At 39.6% G+C, this 20,183-nt stretch overlaps 1 protein-coding gene across 9 annotated transcripts in view; it reads left to right on the top strand.

The window, feature by feature from the left end:
• Positions 1-1,017: 1,017 nt before the first annotated feature.
• Positions 1,018-20,183, top strand: part of MDFIC (MyoD family inhibitor domain containing) — a 47,820-nt gene continuing 28,654 nt past the window's right edge. For 2 of the 9 annotated variants that reach the window (XM_085530138.1, XM_085530298.1), the window contains exons 1-2: positions 3,068-3,202; positions 13,258-13,389. In XM_085530138.1, the coding sequence (XP_085386264.1) occupies positions 3,112-3,202; positions 13,258-13,389 (223 nt within the window). In that variant the 5' untranslated portion in view covers positions 3,068-3,111. Of the gene's footprint in view, positions 1,164-2,190; positions 2,393-2,458; positions 2,801-3,049; positions 3,203-4,753; positions 4,822-13,257; positions 13,390-20,183 lie in introns of those variants that run through there. The other 7 variants (XM_085529958.1, XM_085530195.1, XM_015853769.3 and 4 more) reach the window with 7 other exon arrangements.

Below are 20,183 nucleotides of genomic sequence, written 5' to 3'. Positions count from 1 at the left end.
CTAAAATACTTTCACTCGGTGATGAGCCTTATTTTGGTTGGAGATTATATCTATTTTATGTCTTGTGTGGGAGGTCAGACTAGAAAATGGTGATGGTCAGTTTTGTCCTGAAGACACATTTTGTGCACTTTTAATAGGATTTTGTTTTCCTCAAATGATTTAATAAGGAGCAGGCTTTTAGAATAAATTTGACCTGCCTACAAACCATACTTACCGCATTTAAAAATGTTTTGAGCTTACCTTCATATCCACCTCCCAAATCTGTCATTATAGTCTTGAAAAGCATACCTGAATTTTCTGATCTAGCAATGGAAGACTGTAGTGGAATATATATGTGCAACAGCCTGTATCCTGGTTTCCATAGTAAGATCCATTGCATGTCATGTTTGTTATGTACTTGAAGGGCTGCTGCCGTTAGGCTGCTCACTCCCTCAGAAGTTTCAATAATAGTTTAGAAAAACATAAACTGTAAAAATCAGTTTAGATTAGCAGTGTTAGGCTGTCAGGAATGTGCCATTTCGTTGGCTTCTGCCAATGAACTTTGTCTATCTGCGGTAGCTCACTAACAGTGACCACATCTGGCTCTATCTTTCCACAATCAGTAAAACAATCACGGTACAAACACCACCACAGCTTTTCAATGTAGTTGAATGCGCTGCACAGTATTTTTAATGGTATTTCAGCGAGCTGAACTTTTTGCATATTGAATTATCTGAACTTTTGATTTGAACAATTGCTTTTCCCTGGGCTTACTGCACACTGCACCAATCACAGTACGGCAACATCAGCTGAAGATCCTGTTCCGTTTATTTATTTGGTTGTTTCAATCTCTATGTAGGCAGCTACACAGCAGAACCTTCACGGAGTGAGTTCATGCTGTCTTCTTTTCGAGAAACATAAACACCAAGACCATGTGTGTGTTATAGATAAGGTTTTAAAAAAAAAAAAAAAAAAAAAAAAAGAGCCATAAAACCTGGATGGTATCTGTTAGATAGACACGTATTATCCAATGAAACATTTTGAAGGCAGGGTGTGGCCGGCTAAATTGTCGCTCCTCCCACTGTTCTGTGCTGTTTCCCAGTTTCAGAGGGAAAAACACAGGCTTGGACGTTGAGGATGAGTCATAACCTCTCTTCTGCTACTGACTCACTTGCGAGTTTGAGGTAAGTCCTTCTACCTTATGCCTGAAGTGCTCTGCCACCAGGACGGCGAGGAGAGAAGCAGCTGTTGTATACTGGTGCTGTGGAAAGTTATGCAATGTTTTCTTAGATGAGAAGTGCAGATATTGATACCCGCATTATTATTATGCAATGCAATATTAAGTTTGTGTATGCTAAATGGAATTTTTACTTGGCTTCTTCTGGACATAGCACATTTTTATTTTCCATTATATCATGAGAAAGCTTAAGGAAATACTATGTTGTACCAAAGAACATCTTCATTTATTGAAATACTTAAAAATTATCATATTTCTTGGCAAAAAATATATCAACCTGAAATAGCATTTCTTATTAGTTGCATCACATGTACCTCTTGCACCAATAGTGACCAATAATAAAGGTAAACTGTGATGGGTTTTGCAATTAGAGGAGGCCGTAAAGTGGGTGGTGTCCCAAAGGAAATGGCTCCTACTTAGGTATTTATGCTTCCATGGTCAGTTTGAGAGTACTGAATGGAAATGCTCAGCTTTAAGAAGAGAACTTTTAATATCTGACCACATTACTTAGTGCTTATGAAATCAGAAGCAGTATCCATCAGTTCTCTTTCCCCATGTTAGGATACAAATTCATATGTTTTTAATTTCTAATTCCAACTTCCTAGAAGGTACCTTCTTGTCCACTGTGCTGGGACACAGCAGTAAAGCACCTTTTCAAAACCATACTAAAATTTCTGTCTTTTTAAAGAAATTACAGACTAAAGATGAACACGTAATGACAGAGGTGTACAGAGCTGGGGTGGGATGTGCAAGGTATCTTAGTGTATGGGTACAGGTGAGCAGTAATGGCAGCACTCCATAGTGTGGGCAGCAGCAGAGCGTAAGCCAACCAAACCAATTAGAGCATTGGGAAAGAAATGTGTTTAGAGAAACACAGGTAAGGCTGCTAGGCAGGTACTGGCAGAAGGAGTGGTTTGTTCTCTGGGATTTGAAAAATACTCATCCTGTCCTTCCTCCTCGCACACTGTGGGCAGAGGCACACAGGCCGGGCGGGCAGCAGAGGCCCACATCCCTTCCCCAGACCGGGCTGCCCACATTCTGAGGCGCAACAGGGTGAAGGCAAACAGTAACCACTGCAGTGCACAACTTGTGAGGGAGCGGCTGCACCGTGAGAAGTGCCTCAGCCAAACTCTACAGCTGCGAGCCCCGTCCAGGCATGAAAGCCTTTCTTTCAGGGTGGTGTATTTTTATTTTTTTTTTAATGTATTTATTTAATTATTTTTCCTTTCTCCCTTTTGCTGTTTGACGGGTTTCGGCCTCTCGGGGACTTCCCGTGACTGGAGGCCCGGCTGGGGGCGGGGGGCGGCCCAGCCCGCGGCCCGGCGCTGGCGGGCGGCGGGACACGCACAGCGGCCGCCCCGATCCGCGCTCTCCGCCAGCCGGAGTGGGATGTTTCATCGTCCGGAAATGATGGCAAAGCAGTGACTGCGGCGGCGGGGGGCCGGCGGGGGGCGAGTGCGGGTGCGTGAGTGCACGCGTGTGCCCGGAGGAAGGCCCGTGGGGCGCACGAAGCGGCGCTCTGCTGAGGAGCCGGGGGCGCGGATTTGGGCCGGGCGGCGCGGCGGAGCGGGAGGAAATGCTGAGGTAGGGCGCGCCCCGCCGCAACGCGTGCGGCCCCGCGCCCCCCGGCTGCCCGCCCGCCGCCGTCCCCCCCTCGCCCGCGGCCGGCCGCCGCCCCCCGGTCCCGCGGGTGTCGCCGCGGGGGGCGGGCAGCGCTCCCGGCCGCGAAGTTGCCGCCGCTCCGTCGCTGTCCCTCCGCGCTCCCGCGCCCCGAGCCGTGAGTTCTCTGCGTAGAACGCGCTAACGAGTCCTTTCGCGTGCTTGTTCCTGCAGGGCGGCGTGTTAGTTCGGCTGGAGGGAGTGCAGGATCTGCGCTACTCGGTGAGAGCTGGCAGATGTCCCAAGTGAGGGAACCTCTTCCTCCAGGGCCTGAAGGGCCAGAGCGGGCTCCGAGTGACGGCAGCGCTTTGATCTCGCTCCCTCGAGGTGAGTCGCTTTAAAGTTTCTCGGTAATTGTTGCGCCTTTTATTTGAATGGTGCGTTTACTGATTCGTTTTGTGGCTTTTAACCCCTTGCGACTTCCCGCTCCCCGGCCCTCCTTGGTGTACCTCTGTAACACTTTCACTGCCCCGCCTTTATTGTTTTAGCCAGAAATATCCTATGTAAGAAACACAAAACGGGAAGAAATAAAAGGATTCACCGATGTCAGCGCTGCTTGTCGCTGCTTGAAAAACCGCAGTCATTGAGAGGCAGATGCTGCTCCTTGAAACCTCCTCCTTGTTGCTCAGCTTTGGCGTTTGTTTTGTGGACCTTTGCCAAGCTCCTCTTCTCAGCCCTGCAGTCAGTAGAGAAGGGCAGTCCTGGGCCAGCAGTGCCGTGCAGGTGGGAGGGCACACGCCTGTTTCTCCTCTTAGTTTTCTGTGGCACTGTGCTTAATGCTTGTTCAGAGACTGTTCATTTGTTTTGCGTTTACTGCTCACCCGTTCTTCAACAGCTTGTTCGTTATAGTGAGAAATCCTTCAAACTGTGTGCGGTTTGCACTTGCATGGAGTGTATTGATGCTCTGATCACCTTCGTGTAGAAGAGTTTGACAAGGTGTACTGTAGGTTGTCCTCAAAGCAGGGCAATGTGTTTGCCTGCTGAGTTCTGGCCTGTGAAGATGAGCCTTATTTCTTGTCTTGCATTTACAGCTACAGCTTTGTTTTTCAGAGTTCTGACAGCAGTTTTCTGCCTCTGAAGAACAGACAAATAAGGTTGTTCAAAGGCTGTGACTTTATACATAAGAGGTTAACTTAGCAGAGCCTGGTAACTGGGTTGTGCAACAGTGGATTAAAGATGCAGCCTCTGCTTTTGTAACATGGAAAATCAATAGCTGTGTGAAATCAAAGTTGCAGACTCATTTGAGAAACCAGAAAGTATCTGTAACAAAGTTTAACCAAAAAAAAAAGTCTGGCAGGGAGACATATTAAATTGGCTTATACTTATCTTATTGTTTTGGGTTTTTTGTTTGTGTTTTTTTTTTTTTTTGGTCCTGGAGAATGACTCATAACTTCTAAAGAGTATAAAAAAAAATAATTAAAGAAGATTAGATACAGAAGATCAGGCAGAACAGAATCATGTTTTGGCCAGGAAAATCAGTATTTGTGATACATGTTTATTTTCCATGTGTTGCTTTTCTCTGTCATGTGATCCAGTGGCCACCCTGGTTAAATGCATTGGGTAGGCCATACATCGGAGTTAGGGGAGGTTCAAGCCAGTGAGCTAACTAGCCTGGAGAAAGTCTTCTTACAGTACTACTTTGAATGATGTTTTTACTAGGAAATAAGTTGTATATGATTCAATTTCTGTAACATTTTCAATACCTACTTTTCTTCTTATGGAAAGTAAAGAGAAGAATAGTGTCCTCCACACAGACAAGTTCTTTGCAGAGCCTGAAAGGCACGACTACAGCTCAGAACTGTCAAAGTGAAAGGTTGTAGAGTGACTTTTTCAGGGATCACTAAGGTACAAAGAAGTAAGTGTAACGTGTTGATTCAGGTTTGCTCACCGGCCACAACTTCCAAGGTACATGATCACTTTTAAGGCACATATATGGTTCACAAAAGGTAAGGCCTTTTTTATTTTTTTACTCAATTCAGCATTCTAAAAGGTTTTTTTTTTTTTTTTTTTTTTTTAACATAAGAATCTAGTGAACTTAGATTTAAGGATAACTGTGGATATTTGTTGCTTTTTTCAAGTCTAATTCTGTTGGGGAAATGGGGGTGGAAAGAGGAAGAGGTGAGTTCATAACATTTCCAGTCTATATTCCAGCATTTCTGTTGTCAGCTTTGCAGTGTGTGGTTACAGGGTAAGGTAGTTGTGATATTCCAGGACTGAAGATCTCAGATAATACATCTGGAACTTTCAGCACCCTCCAGCACTTTCTGTACCATCCCACAGGAGACACAAAGTACACTGACTTCCATGGACTTTGGAGATAATTGTAAAAGCTGTGGCTGGAATTCACGTTATTTCTGGAGATGGGCTATAGTTGTAATAAGTTGAAGTGATTATTAATTTACTTGGTATCATCTTCTAATAGTTAGTTGATGACTCCTTGTATTTACAGTGAGATCCTTTAGATATGTGTCCACCTAAGAATAAAAATTCTTTAATCAGAAAGAAGTGATTTACATATAACTAAGTTTGAAGCATATCCTAATGGGCAATGGTATGGGAATGGTAGCAACATACAGATAGAACATGTGTTCTATATTTGTTTACTTGTTGTAGATATCTTTCATCCTGAGAATGAACTTCTGTTCTCTTCTGAAGTTGGGTGAGGTGCCATAAAGAAATCCAAATTTCAAGGTTCTCCTTTTGGTTACTCTCATAAATATTCAGAGGCTGAAACCTAATTTTTCATAAAAGGAAAAGAGACTCCAACTGAACTGTAAATGCTCATCAAATAGCTGTGTTACAATGTGGAAGAAACATCAAAAGAACTAAAGTTTGGGTTGAGTTTCAGCTTGGCCAAGAGATGTGGCATTCTCTGACTTTCTCAGCTTAAGAAAATGATCAAGCATTGATTTAAGCAATATGCTCTCTCATCTCACCTCTACTCTACTGTTCTCTTCTAGTTCATTTTTGATTTAATGCATGTATAAATATTTGTGAGAATCTTGGGACTTTGCCCCTCCACACTTAGTGTGCTATGGGAGATAGTTGATGAAATGCTTCTCTTTTTTGGCAATATCGATACTTTGTTTCAATCTTTAAACCACTGTTTGTGTGAATAGTCTGCTGCTGAAAGAGAATGAAAGATTTAACCTAATTTCTGCAAACATTGGGTTCGTGTTTTGCCATGTCCTTGCAAAAGCGTGTCTAGATGTGAGCTGTTGTTCGAAGTCTTGCTCACATCAACTTTGCTCTTCAGGGCTCCATAGCCCTTGGAATCAAAGTATGACTAATTCTACCTGTGTGCACTACAGTGTGGTCAGGATGCATGATGTCATATCTATACCAGTTTAATATGACTATGATCAAGTAATTTCAGCACTGGCAATTTTCAGAATGATTCAGCATCCCTAAACAAGGAACTGGTCAATTTGTGACCAGCAGCCTTTCTACATTTTGTGTATTAGAGGTCACACCATGAATATTGCTTGGACTATGTGTAGACTTCTTCCATTAAATCCTCTGCATTCGAATAGACCAGAGGGTGCGGGAGAGAACTTGAACAGACAAGGAACTGCATTTTGGGAATCAAGCCACATTTTAGAACATGCAGCATTATCATCTATAAAGTATTTGAAATGCTTCTACCTTTGCCCGTTATTAACTGACTGAATAGAATAACATGTGAATTAATATTTAACTTTCTGAATTTGCAAACAGTGTAAAGAAATGAAGAAAAAAAGAAAATAATCACACTTAAACTATTAGAAATTTCTAATAGCTGTGTGGACAATGGAGATCCGTGAGATTTCTTTATTGATTGATGTGGTGTGTATGGCCAAGTCTAGTAGAAATACTAAGACTCAGATTCTATAAGTGGCTGTTCACTCCTGTGCAAATCATGTCACTGTTGCTGAGTGAGATGCAGTTATGGTTTGGTGTCTGAAGAAACCGTATACAGCAACATAGTTCATTCAGAACCTCCATTCAGAAAACCACAAAACCAGCATGCTCTTCTTCAGTGATGTGATTCAAACCTTTAGTATTCTGCGTCCAGCTGTTTTCATGTGTCCAGCTGTTTGCATGACCAAGAGCTCTGCAGCGCTAGGTAAGATGAGGTGACGGAAGACTCGCTGTGGGAATGTCTGGGAATTCTTGAAGCAACACCTATTACCGTCACTGTGACTGTTGCACTTTACTAGCAGTGCCCCAGTATTAAGAGTATCTTCGTTTTAATGGTTAGGTTATACACTCAAATTGCTCAATCCTTGGAAGGGCTTGCCCTACTTGAATTTCCATTTATCAGAAGAGAGTTTAGAGAATCTGTGCTAATTAGTTCTACAGTTTTCTGTCAGCAGTAAAGCATTTATTAAACATTACTGAGTACAGTACCTAAAACTTCCAGAAGTGTCTGACTCTTGCTAGTCATAATAATAGACTTCTGCTTTCAGTTTCATGTACATGCAGTTCCAGTAAAGTGATTCATGTCTACATGGGTGTGATAGACTAGTATTTCACAGAGCTGACTGTTAAGATCTTGCATCAAATTTGAAATATTTTTCTTCCATCTCATAGGCAAGTTTTATATTGCAGTCATTCTTCCCAAATTCTATTTCAGAACTTCAGAAGTTAGGATTTACTTTAAACACTTGATTTTTCTTGCTTAAGTAGCATCCACCAATGAGCGTGTCTGTGCTAGTGTTTTCATTTGGATCAGCAGTGCTGTTTTGAACTGAACCTCCTGTTCACCCCTGCTTTGATTGGCTTTCCTGGGGAGTGCCCTGGACTGGATTCCTTTTGAACTGAATATTCTGGAAAATGCACTGTGGGGATGTGTCTGATGCACACTAGCCAAGAAATGATCTTGAGACGAGAGTGCTAGTCCAAAGTGTGTGGGTCACTCCAAAAGTAATGCCTCCTATTTATTTCCATGGGATTACAACAGAGGCAAAGAATACAGTGACACTATTTGATAGAGAAATGTTTTAGCTAAAAAAATGCCATTTTTCAACACAGTTATCACCATCAGCAGTTTATTTTCACTGGTGTTGAGCAAGAGCCTGCATGCTGTAATCCTGGAAGTCTGCATCAGCAGAGGTGACCCACTGTCAGCGTCACCATTGCTGAATTTCATGGTTTTGTAATGTTGATGGAAACAGTTTCTCGTGTATTTCATCCAGTTGGTCTTCTACTCGTGAGATGGCAGAAACTGTGGTGCGCAGTAGGGGGAGCATGGGACTCTTAGTCCCAGGGTGATGGGTTCGTGCCCCACGTTGGGCACCAAGTAGTTTGTAAGTGTCAAAATTCACATCATCCCACTTCTGACAGCAACATTACAAAACCATGACACTGAAACACACCACACACTGTTTCACTGTGCTCACATCCATCCATTGTTTGGTCTCCATAACTATTTGGCAAGCATTAATTAATCTCAATGGATGTAATTTTTTCCACATGTAGGAATTCATTGACACACCTTCAAACACTGTTCCATGTCAGACACTGCTTCATAAGACTGCCCCTCTGCTGCCATCTGTTGCACAGCAACACCATGTAAAGGAATGTAGTTGGGATGGTTGAATCTCTACTGCCATACCACCAACGTTTGCGTCAGACATTGTGAGCCGATATAATAAAATAGGAGGCATTACTTTTGGAGCAGCTCTCATACATCCCAGCAGTGTCATATCTAGGTGTCTAAATAAGCTTTGCCTCATGCTTTCATTGCTCTCCCCTTATACATTGAAAGTATTGAGTTGCTGTTGTTTCTGCATTCTTTGTGGTGGTCAGCTATGCAAGTCTGTCCTGCTTGTTCCTTCTTTCTTGATGAGAATGACACACTCAGGTTTCCAGAAAGCTTTTACTTTATTTGGTGCTGCCTCCCATATTGTTGGTGAACAGAAAATGAATGCCATAACAGCAAAGCCTTTAGTTGTGACAGGTGCAGGATTTTTAACTTTTTTTTGTCTACTATGTTCCTGCATCAATACGTGAACTCTGAACCAGTTTTTGAAGTCCAGCTTGTCATGTTGCAGGTCTAGCGCTTTTCATCATTCAGCTTTTTGACAGAGAGGGTTATGTCAGCTTATGGCATAATGTGTCATCTAATGAATAGAAAGCAGCTCAGCTGCCTGTGACAGCATGAGGTTATCCAACCCACTCAGTATGGGAACTCGATTTCATTTTTTTGCTTGTTGAGGGGTTGGATACTACATAGTTCCTATGCATTAAGGTGTATTTATATGTTATGTAGTCTTGCTGTAGCTGTGTTTAAACTCATTGGGACACATTCCTGTGTAGACTCGAGAGAGATGGTAGGTGGTTGGAGTCAGCTAGAAGGTAAAGATACAGATGGACAAGCACTTAAAGAAGAGGCGGGTGTTTGTCAAAGACTTGAGTTCTCTGAGGTGTCCTTCAAACGCACATCCTTTACCTGTGTTTTTTGTATGTTTTCTGTCAGTCTGCATGCTAATTAAACCAAAACAACTTAAAAATCAATGTTGCAGTCATTTGCAACTGTAAAAGATTTATTCCATGAAATAAGTTTGTATTGCTGTGTAATTCTAAAAACAAATATAAAAAGATTGTGGTACAGTGAATTAATGTGGTATAAAACTGATTTCTATATGCTTTAAACTAATAATTCCCAATAGCTCAGAAGTAGGAGTTCACTTTGTTCATTTGTTTCATGGAACAGAGATTTTTAGATGTGTATCAAGTTCTTAATTTTTATCTTGTCTTTAACATAGATGTGATTTAGATTGTTAATTATCCCAATTCTTCACTTGGCCTCCAGGTTCCTTCTTTTCCTTATTTAAACCTTACATTTGCATTATTCCCTGCACAAGGTAGAATTTGTGCCCATGCTTATGTTCAGGATAAATCACAGAGTGATCTGTGTGGCTATCAAACCCACAGGGCTTTTGGCTAGGAGCTCAGCTCAGGGACAGCTGCTTGCCTAGAGGAGGTACATAACCATCCAGGTTGCTGATCAGGGGGTTGAACAAATCAGTAGATCCAAGTATCTGGGTAAGAAAGCTGTGTTGCTTTTGTGACATAACGTAGAGTAACTTGCAGTGGTTTTGGAGAGAGATTGGATTTCTCAGCACAGCCAGACTCAGAACATAATGATTCTTTTCCTTCCATTATTTTAACTGTTAGGGAGAGCATCTGGTTTTCTTCTTGGCTGTCAGTTTGTAAGGTTAGTCACTGGAGAGTGGAAGAGTGTACTAGATGAAGCAGAAGCTAACATACCAAATAAATATTACACAAAATTTCTTAAGGCTAAGCTTAATTAAAGCAGGGAAGTGTTACAAATTTATTTGAGAATACAACAGAAAAATGACATGCTTGACTGTGGCAATATCCAGCCATTAGTACTGGTGGTTGCTGCAGGTTTTATTAACCCTGTTCTGCCACAAGCATGGCACATCAGAGAAGACTGAGGTCTTTATGTGGATTTTTACTGGTCTCATGAATTCATTACCTTTTATAAAGTACCATAACTATTTTTACGCACCTAAACGAAAAAATAATGGCATCAACAAAATACAGACTCAAGAGTGTTCTTCAAGCTGTTCTCATGTGTGATCAGTTGTTGATGTGTTGTAGTTATACAACAGTTAGGACTCAATTAGGACACACAGGGCACACTTTTTCTAAATCCCCACTGCACCAAGTCTGGCTAGGATGGAGTTAGGTTTCTTCATAGCAGCCTCTGGTTCTTTGTTTTGGATTTCTGACTAAAACAGCAGAGATAGATAACACACCAGTGGTTTGGCTGTTGCTGAACTGTGCTTGTACAGCATGTCCCTCAGACACTTTGTGAGAGGCTGGGGCTGGGCAAGAGGCTGGAATTGCTGAACTGATCTGACGATAACATATATCCTCCACAGCAAGAACTTAGAGAAGGTTTTTGAGGGGAATGTATCTGTTGGTTGGAAACTTGTAGGAGATGATGAGCAATTGCCTTTGTACCACTTGCTTCTGATTTGTTTTTCTTCTTCTTGTCTTCACTTATTACTAGTGTATTTCGACCCACAAGTTTCCTCACTTTTGCTCTTTCTGTTTTCCCCCCCATGCCCGACTGGGAAGGGAAGGAGCAGCTGTGTGGTTCTTAGCTCTGACCTACCACATCCCTATAGCAGCATCTGACAGGAGTTTGGCTTCTCTGTTGAGTGATGTAGAAGTGGAAAAGTAAAATATCAAATAAATGCTTAATGCTACTGTTGCAATATTGAAGTTATTGTTAGGAGGAGATTTAATATAAATTCAAAGAATTTTCACTCACTATGTGTTAATTGTTATTCAACTGCAGTTGCGTTCTTTGTTTCTTAAAAGTGCTTCTTCTTTCTTGTTAACTGATAATATTGTTTACAAGGTTTTGACTGGTTGTTTGTCATATCCAGCTAGAACAATGGAAGTAAACACAGAAAACATAAATGAAACCTGTAAAGAAAAAATGTTTATATATATACTGAACAGAAAACAAGCAGAGGAATGAAAACGAAATCCCTTTGAATAATGATGTTTTGGTTGCATTCTGCAGTCTTTCGAGTTTTGTAGATTAAATTGTAATCTAGAACACCAACAGCCCCACAAATGCTAATACTAATCTTTCTTTACAGTCATTCATTGTTTACTTCGTCAAATAGTAGGGCTCTGCAAACTTGTATCCTATACAAGAAAATTGTATGCAGCAACTCTCCTGTTTTGCACTACAGCTGCAGGGCAGATATTGTTGTAATCAAGTGTTGTTACTGCAGTAAAGTAGTTTAAGAGCAAAATCTCTTAAAATAGCTCCTTTAAGCTTACTCTGTATGAAAAGGAGATTGTACTGTGCTTGCAGTTCTTTACACTAGCTCTCTACAGGACACTACTTATTTTCACTCAGCCTGTTTCAGGGCACTTTTCAAACACTATTGAGTTACCTTTGCACCTAATGCCCAGCTGCGCAGACAAAATCATTATACGTCAATACAGCCATATCTGTGTCTGATAGATATCTGGGATAAATAATTTGTGACTGAGGTCTGTGGAAGAGCTTCAAGAAAATCTGGTTTTGGTTTTGGTTTTGGAGAGGATGAGTGTCTAGGTGAAATTAAGTTATAAAGGAGAGTATGCAGAATTCGTCATTGAAGTTGATGAGTATCTTTTCAGTCAGTGTGGTAACTTTACACCAATCCTGATGAAAACTATTCATCTCAGTATATGGATTTGAGGAAATACTGACAAGGTATTGAGGAAATGGTGATATGAGGGAGCACTGAGAGATAAGTAACATGTAGGCAGATATTTCAGGGGTGGAAAATAATAGAAGAGGAACAGCAGAGCTTGAAGGCGTGTGCTGCTGTATATACAGCATGGCATATATTATTTCGAATGATGTTCAGTGGTTCAGTTTAATAGGGTGGACAACAAAGGCAGAAAGTTAGGATTTAAAGTCAAACTACTGTTGGCTACATAAAGAAACTAACCGTAGAAGTAGAAATAAGCAATTTCCTGCATCTTAGAACCAGAACAATTGCTTTACTAGTGGATATGAAGTCATTACATTGTGATAAATATAACATATATATACATATAAGTATATATGCACATAGTTTATAAACTGGTTCTAGTTTGAAAAAAAGAGATCTAATAGTGTTCAACAGTTGCTCTTTTACTGTAGTTTTACAGTAGACATAACATCTTGTACACATACTGAAAAGTAGTCCACACTGAAAGTGATATAAGCTAATATTCTACAGCAGTGAATATGAAAGCTGTCACTCAGCTTGGCTTGAGAATATAGAGGCCGTCAAAACAAAAATATCTGCTATCTTGTAAAGTAAGCATAAGAATTTATTCTCTGAGACTTCCCTGCATCTTGTATATGCCTGGAGTTAGAAAATAAATCTTTCTTTCCTTACAGGCTGTTGAATGTAATCACTAATTCACAGTCTTATTTTTTAGTGAAGAATATGGCATGGTGTTAAATAAACTTCATTGTAGTCATCATTGACGTTTCAAAAATATTGGCCTTTAATCATAAGTTGTATTGTAAATAATGGAAAACTTTTATGTGCCAGAGGCACATGCACACAGGCAAAAAGTAATGTTTTTTCTTTGTGTGTGTGTGACAGATTGAAATTTTTATCTGAAAATGTCATGGAAAGTAACTGAACATAAACTCTGTTGTTACAAAAGATGCTGACTGTTATTTTGTATGAAACTTTTTTTAAGAAGGGGACGTTTTCATCTATATCTATGAAAGATATATGAGATGTTAATGAAAGTTGAGCTGTTTTTGTTCTACAGTTTTTAACTTTCAAATATGAGATTTGCGCACCCAGAAGGAAAATGCCAAAGAAACTAATAACCTCACATTTCTTTTGCCTTAGAAAAAACTGACCAACAGAATATTGCAGCGGGAGATAAAGACATAAACCAGCCTTCCAGTAACCAAAGTATACAGCCAGAGATACAAGAGCAGTCTGTCTGGGGAAATCGCACTGATGGTGACCTCATCAGAAGTAAGTATTTCCAGAACAAATTGCTGCCATTTAGGCTTGCTTTGGTCGTGTGAAGGGGATACTGCCTGTTGACTCCCTTAAATGTGTGTCAAATGCAATTGTTTTGCAACTGTAATGCATGTCTGAGAATTTATTTCCTGGAATGACTTCTGTCAGCATTTCTAAGCAACAATTTGAAATAACGGTGTGATAAGTGTGGTGCAGTATAATATTTACCTCTACAAGACCACTATTTTAACTCTTAATTTTGTATTCTTTTAGTGAGATATGTATCATTTAGAAGGCATGTGAGCTGCAATACGCAGCTGTGCTCAGTCTCATCACCTCAGATTTCTCAGGTTATGGAGGTGAACCATATTGAAAGCAGTTTCTTCCAGATAGTCAGATGTAACTTTATAAAGAATCTGTGAATCTTTAGGTAGCTGGTCCTCTCAAAAGTGGAAGGGTGCTGTATGACAAGATTTTACACCTAAAGTATTATAAAGTATTATAGGTTTTTTTAGGTGTTTTTTTTTTTTGTTTTTTTTTTTTGTTTTTTTTTAACAAGCCCACATTCCTAGTTTATGTCTTAGGTGCTTTGTATCATAAAAAGTGTTGTCCAAGAGATCATCTACAATTGCACTCTCCTGGGGTGAGAATATTTTGGTTGCCAGAGCTAATGCTACTTTAAAATTCTGTGAATTCTTGAATGCGGATGTTGAAGGGAGAGGCAGCATGAAAAATTCTTCTTAATTATAGGGTGTATTCAGGAAGCAAATGGGCTGAAATCGGAGTGGTGCTCCAGATCCCAGTCTCAGATTGTTGTTTTACCACATGCTTCTGTCTTTATGCTGCACAAGCACTCCACTATTCAGTGAGATAAATTCACATTTTTTGAGCCTGTTGTTGTAATTGCTCATTTTCTCTGGAGTCATAGGCTTTATTTTTCTCTTAATCTGTCTGATCGGCTTCTCCTGACCTTTGTCTTAGCATGTGAACTTCTTTGCAGATCGGAGATAATCGGTTTATTTCAAAATAATGAGTCCTAAATAATTACCAAAATAATGACAAATACCTACATCCCTAGGGTACTGATTAAAAAAGTATTTCTTCATGGGCAGTAAAAATGGTTTTACCTGATTTGGGAGTTTCCTTAATCCGTAAGGATTATTAATGTAGGCCTAGTACAAGTAATTGGTCGGTGCTTTTGTTGAGGATGCGGGGAGGTAGGTGTGGTGTTGGCTACTTTTGGAATGTTCTTACTTTTATTCCCCCTTTCTTAGTCCCAGAAAAGGGAAAGCAAATTTATCAGGTAGTGGTCTAACAGCATGCCTAAATGCTATGACTATGGAAGGAAGGAAGAATCAAGGACAGTAGTATGTCAGTCTGTGTTTCCTCTTTGATACAAGGTTGTGTATTGGCTGCACCAAGGAACTGCATACATTTTTCAGTGTATGGAAAAGTCTGCAGCAGATTTTGTAAGTTCCTGGTTGTGAAGGAAGTGTGAAATGGCTCAACAGTTAGCTGCAGCTGTATGGGACGAGAAGGTTATCTCCTAGATAAAGGCTAGATGCATGGTAGAATTCAGAGGTATTTTTCTGTTCTGTGCCTAATTGTACCTTTCCTGGAGTTCTTCCTTGTTTACCTTTGTTGAAAGTAAATTTTAGGTGACAGCTGGAAGTTCCTGTAACTCATTGTCTTGATAATTGTTGTATATAATAGTGGCTTTATTATGAGGTTGAGTAGCTGTTGTGAAACACCACTTTCAACTCTGACGTTTTTTTTTAACCTTTAGTGTTCCTATCAGCAAACAAAGTCTTCTAGAAGGAAGGGAAAATTGAAAAATAGGAAATTAACGCAGCTTTTTTTTTTTTTTTTTTTCCTTCCTTTTTTTTTGTGTCTGTGTCTATGAGTAGATAAGTCAAAATTGAGGAATAGCATCAGACTCGAACAGATTTCTCTTGTAGCATGCAGAAGGTCTACGTGGTAACCAAAATTAGAACAACAGAAGTAGAACAGAGAGAAGTTGGTTTATCACAGACACCACTTAAGCACTTAGCTCTAATCACTTCGGTTTGACCAAGTCTGTTACCTCACTAGACTAAATTTTGTGGAGTATCACATATTGAAACTTGAGGTTAGGAATAAACAGTGTTTTGACTATTCAAAAGTGTTTTAAAGCTGTTCCTTTAAGCTGTTTTAGACAGGACACACTTCAGTTTTCTCAAGGATTAAGCAACTATTTACAGCTATCCTAGTGATTTGATTCCATTTTTTTTCCCATACAGATTGTTTTCCTGCCCCACAGCTGATACTTAATCCATTAGTGTTAGTTAGTTTTAACTTTATAAATGGTTCCAGCATTTAATTTCCAAGGTTCTTCTTGTTTGCAGCTGTTCTATCCTGCTGTTATATGGAAGTAGATTAATCAGTCAGTTTTACTGGCACACCAACAACGAAGTCCAGTGTTAGAGGCTCTGTAATGACTTCATTATGTATGATTTCTTATTTGCACTTGTAAACTCAGTTTACCAGGCAACATCAATAAGCTGAATTACTGCACTCATTTTCCACACTAAGATACTTTCAATTCACCTTTACTTCACAGTCCTTTTCTCAAGCCACTTTTTAACAAGTTTATTGATTATGAGACTTCCCCCAAATTACCCCTTCCATAACCTCCTTTGGAGCATCCATTATCCTCAGAATTAAAACTTTCATAATATTCTGGTCAAATGGCTAATCTTTTGTAAGTATTATTTATTTAAGCAAGGAATTAATTGGTTTTGAAAGGAGCTTTAGTCATGATAGAAGAGTAGTATCTTCCAGTACAACCCTATGCTTCAAAAGGCTACTGTGTACTTATATGTAAACAGGGAGAGCTAAATAAGGTCGAAAAGTTTATATTACCTCTCAGTATTAATTGTTAATGCTTTTCATAACTGTTACTGGAATACTGTGTTCTGTTGGAGAAGGATCAGGGAAGAACCACAAATATCTCAGGAATGGTTGAAAACATGCCTTATTGTGGAAAAACTCCTGGGGTTCAATCTGTTCAGTATTAGCAAGGAATGACTTAGTATCATCGAATCATAGAGTTGAAAGGCACCTCTGAAGGCCATCTAATGCAAATCTCCTGCAATGAACAGGGAAACTACAGATAGGTCGGGCTGCTCAGTGCCTTGTCCAGCCTCACCTTGAAAGTCTCCAGGGACAGGGTATCAACCACAACTGTAGGTAACCTGTTCCAGTTCTTACCACCTTCGCTGTTAAAATCATTTTCCTTCTATCTACCCTAAATCTACCCTCTGTAAACTTGAAGCCATTTCCACTTGTTCTGTCACCACAGACCCTACTAAAGAGTCTGTCCCCTTCTATCTTGTAACTACCCTTTAGATACTAAAAGGCTGCTATTGGGTCACCTTCTCCAGGCTGGAGAACCGCGGCTCTCTCAGCCTGTCTTTATTGGAGAGGTGTTCCATTCCATGAATCATAATAGGGGCTCCTCCCTGGCTGCACTCCAGCAGGTCTGTGTCTCAGACTTGCTTAGTGCCTAAGAAGCACAATGCCACAATATTCAGAAATCTGGTAAGACTGGTAAATTTGCTTAAATGCTCCAAGTGTAGCAGACAAGAACAGCAAAGGGAGAACTAGACTGAATGTCTGGAAGTTCATTTAGGCTGGAAATAAGGTCCATTTATTTAGTGTAAATTAAAGAAGATCTGGTTATTAAAGAACATTGGTAGAACTGCCAGATATTCCTTAAATGCGTTAATTTGACTTTGAGAAGTGACCATTGCTTTTCAGATCCTTAGTTTTAAAACTTCTGTGAGAATCAAGCTTTTTTCCAGCGTAGTTCCCCAAACTGGAATAGCTGGATTTTTCATATGGCTTTTTTTTTGTTCATTCAGAGCAGTGTCAAGACCTGTTCCTTACTCTTCACAAATGCATACATAGTTTGCATTTTATTTAACACTATGGAGGTCTTGCTTTTAAAAAGTGCTTAGACTCACATAGCTCCATCTGCTTTTTCTTTGTTTGCAGCAATGTATTTTAGATATCTGCAAACACCTTCTTCTTTTCATTTTATGATCTGGTAGTCTTTACTGGAGATGTTCTGCTTCTGTTATCACTCACCTTTGGCAAGTGAGAAAGAGCGAATGTTAAACCACACAGCAGCATAACCATTGGCAACAGGAATGAAACCGTAGGAGTTTTTGCTGCCCTGCATTACCACAATGACCTGCTTTGTTCTTCAGAAAACATATTTTTGTCCTTTAAGAAAAAAAAAAAAAAGCGGTAAAGATGAATTTCAGAATGTTTAGTAAAAAGTTCTACAGAGGGTAGAGGGTAGGTAATTGGCAGTGTGTGCTGTTACGTAGGGGAAGGAATGCTTAGGAGAGAAGAAAATGCCAGTGCCAACACTATTTGCTTGTGAGGATTTAATCTCATTTCTGGGTCTCATGCAGGACCTTAGCTATGTGATATTTAAGAAAACAAAAAACATCTACCATAGATTCAAATTGTCATGAATAATTGATTAATAATAATCCAATTCTCAAGATTAAATACCTAAAATATGCCCATGTTTTACAGATAGAAAGGTCATTGCTATCCATCATTTCCTAGCTTCAATTGCCTCTTTCTCCTCCAGGAAGCAGCCTCCTGATAAGAGTGGTTCTTTAGGGAAAGAAATGCTTCATTCAGCTCTGTGGGAATTAAACAATTTTGTGTGTTCTCATGCTCACACTTTTATTAGTACGTTCTTGCATTTTGTTTTATTAAAAACTGAAATTAGATTTATATATATATATATATATATTTGTTTTATATATTTTACATTGGATGTTTTTACTTATAATAGTGATTTATTTAATTCTAATATTTGGAGATTCCCTTATCCAGCAGGCTATGTGGGTGATTTCTGTAGTTATGCAAGCTTGGGTTTGGGGCTGTTTTTGCAAACAAGTAGATAATTTGTTGTTATAGCTGTTTGTTCCATGTGATAATCACACAAAAGTACCTTTTCTTGGATAATTCATAGAGCACAGTCATCTTACAGTGGTTGTGATTTCAGATAACTGTGTTCATACTGTCTAAAAAATAGTACCAGTTCTTGAGATAACTTAAATGGCTCTTTTCAAAGTTACAAAGTATGACACATACAGACTTCTTTCATTGTAACCGAATGTGTGAGTATAGAAGTTGTGTAGAATAGATTAATGGAAATTATTCAAAATATCTTGCTGAGTCTGAAGGGTGTATTCTTTTACTTCAAGCAGTGATTGCATAATGTTCCCTATATACGCAGGTATTTTCTCCATCTGGCTGTGAAGAAATGGGAGGTGGGGGAGGGGGGGGTTGCTGTGAATGAATAGGACTTCAATCAATTCAATACTTAAACACTGAAATACAGGAATGCGGTATTTGATATTGTCTTCTTAAAAAAAGACAAGTCTTTGAGAAATCTGGCTTGTAGAAGTTAATGCAGTGTGAAGCACACCTCCATACAAACTCCCCTCCCAGAGAGATTTTCTAATCCTTTCTCCAGCAGTCAGCTATCCTATGTTGCTCTTACCCTGGCCTGGCAGATCTCCTACTGCTTTCGTTCCAAAATTCCTCAAACAATTATTCTTACACTTATCAATATGAGCCTGATGTTTTATTATTATTAATCTTTTATTCCAACATGTTGTAGTAAGACTGTAAGCAATATATGCATTTTTGAAAAATTTCTTTCAAGATAAGTAGATAAAATACTATGATGCATCAACAGATAACTCTAGAACACACAGAAAGTATAAGGCCTATTCAGGATCTTTGGATTTAATTTGCTTTGAAGATGCACCTGATTGGCTGAGAAGAATACGGATTAGCTCCTGCAGCAGGCTGAGAAATACAAATAGGAAGCCATAAGAAATGACTGTCAGGACACCAGTAATTTTCAGCAATTTGTAGGTGGTGCACATATACCTCAGATTTGGTGATTCTGCTGACACTGTTAAGCATTTTCTCTTGCAGTTCTAATTTATAATGATTATGTCCTCTTCCCAGTCTCCGCCTGGAAGACTTCTGCAGAAAGAAGTGTTGTTTTGTTTTTGTTTTTTTTTCTTGCAGAATGTGTACCCAACTTGCCATTTTGGTTTCCTCTTGGAATTTCTGTGATGACATGACTCAGATGAGAAAGTTTTGCATCCAAGACATTTCACACCTCCTTGTTATACAACCATAGCATTTTCATTTAATTTTCATTAATTTTCATTTCTAGTCAGAAAGATACAATTACAGCCTTCATCATGTAAAACTGGATCTTCATTGTTTTCTGAAGCCATTGGTGATCTGAGTGTCACTGATGCAGCATTAGTAGGATGCAGAAGGTTTCCATGTTGCCTCTCCACTTTGACTCTAGGTTGAACGTTTTGAAGCTGTACAGTTAATGACAGACTGTGACTGGTAAGGAGTTTGCACACTGTGGTGACTCCATGCTGAGAAAGAAAATTCTAGCTTCTGCTGATCAGTTTTTAGAACAGTAGTTAAACTTCAGCGAGAACTTTACACTGTGCCAGATGACCACGTGAAAGATGCAGTGTTGTGCATATCACTGGTAGCCAGAATTACCTGAAGCCTTTTGTTTTACATTACTTCTGACTATGAGAACATCATTTGACTATATGGTCTGAGCCTGGAGAGGTTTGAATGGTGGTAATCAGCAGTGCCAGACAAAGGTGAAGTTCTTTAATGTAAAGATGACTGTGTTTTAGCCTGAAGTCAACTGTATGCTAATTTCAGAATATTTTCAGTTGTTGTATCAGTAT

The sequence above is a fragment of the Coturnix japonica genome, chromosome 1 (assembly GCF_054131305.1).
Source record: "Coturnix japonica strain WE chromosome 1, WE-NBRP24, whole genome shotgun sequence".
Taxonomy (NCBI): Eukaryota; Metazoa; Chordata; class Aves; order Galliformes; family Phasianidae; genus Coturnix; species Coturnix japonica.
This window is presented reverse-complemented; position numbering and strand designations above follow the sequence as displayed.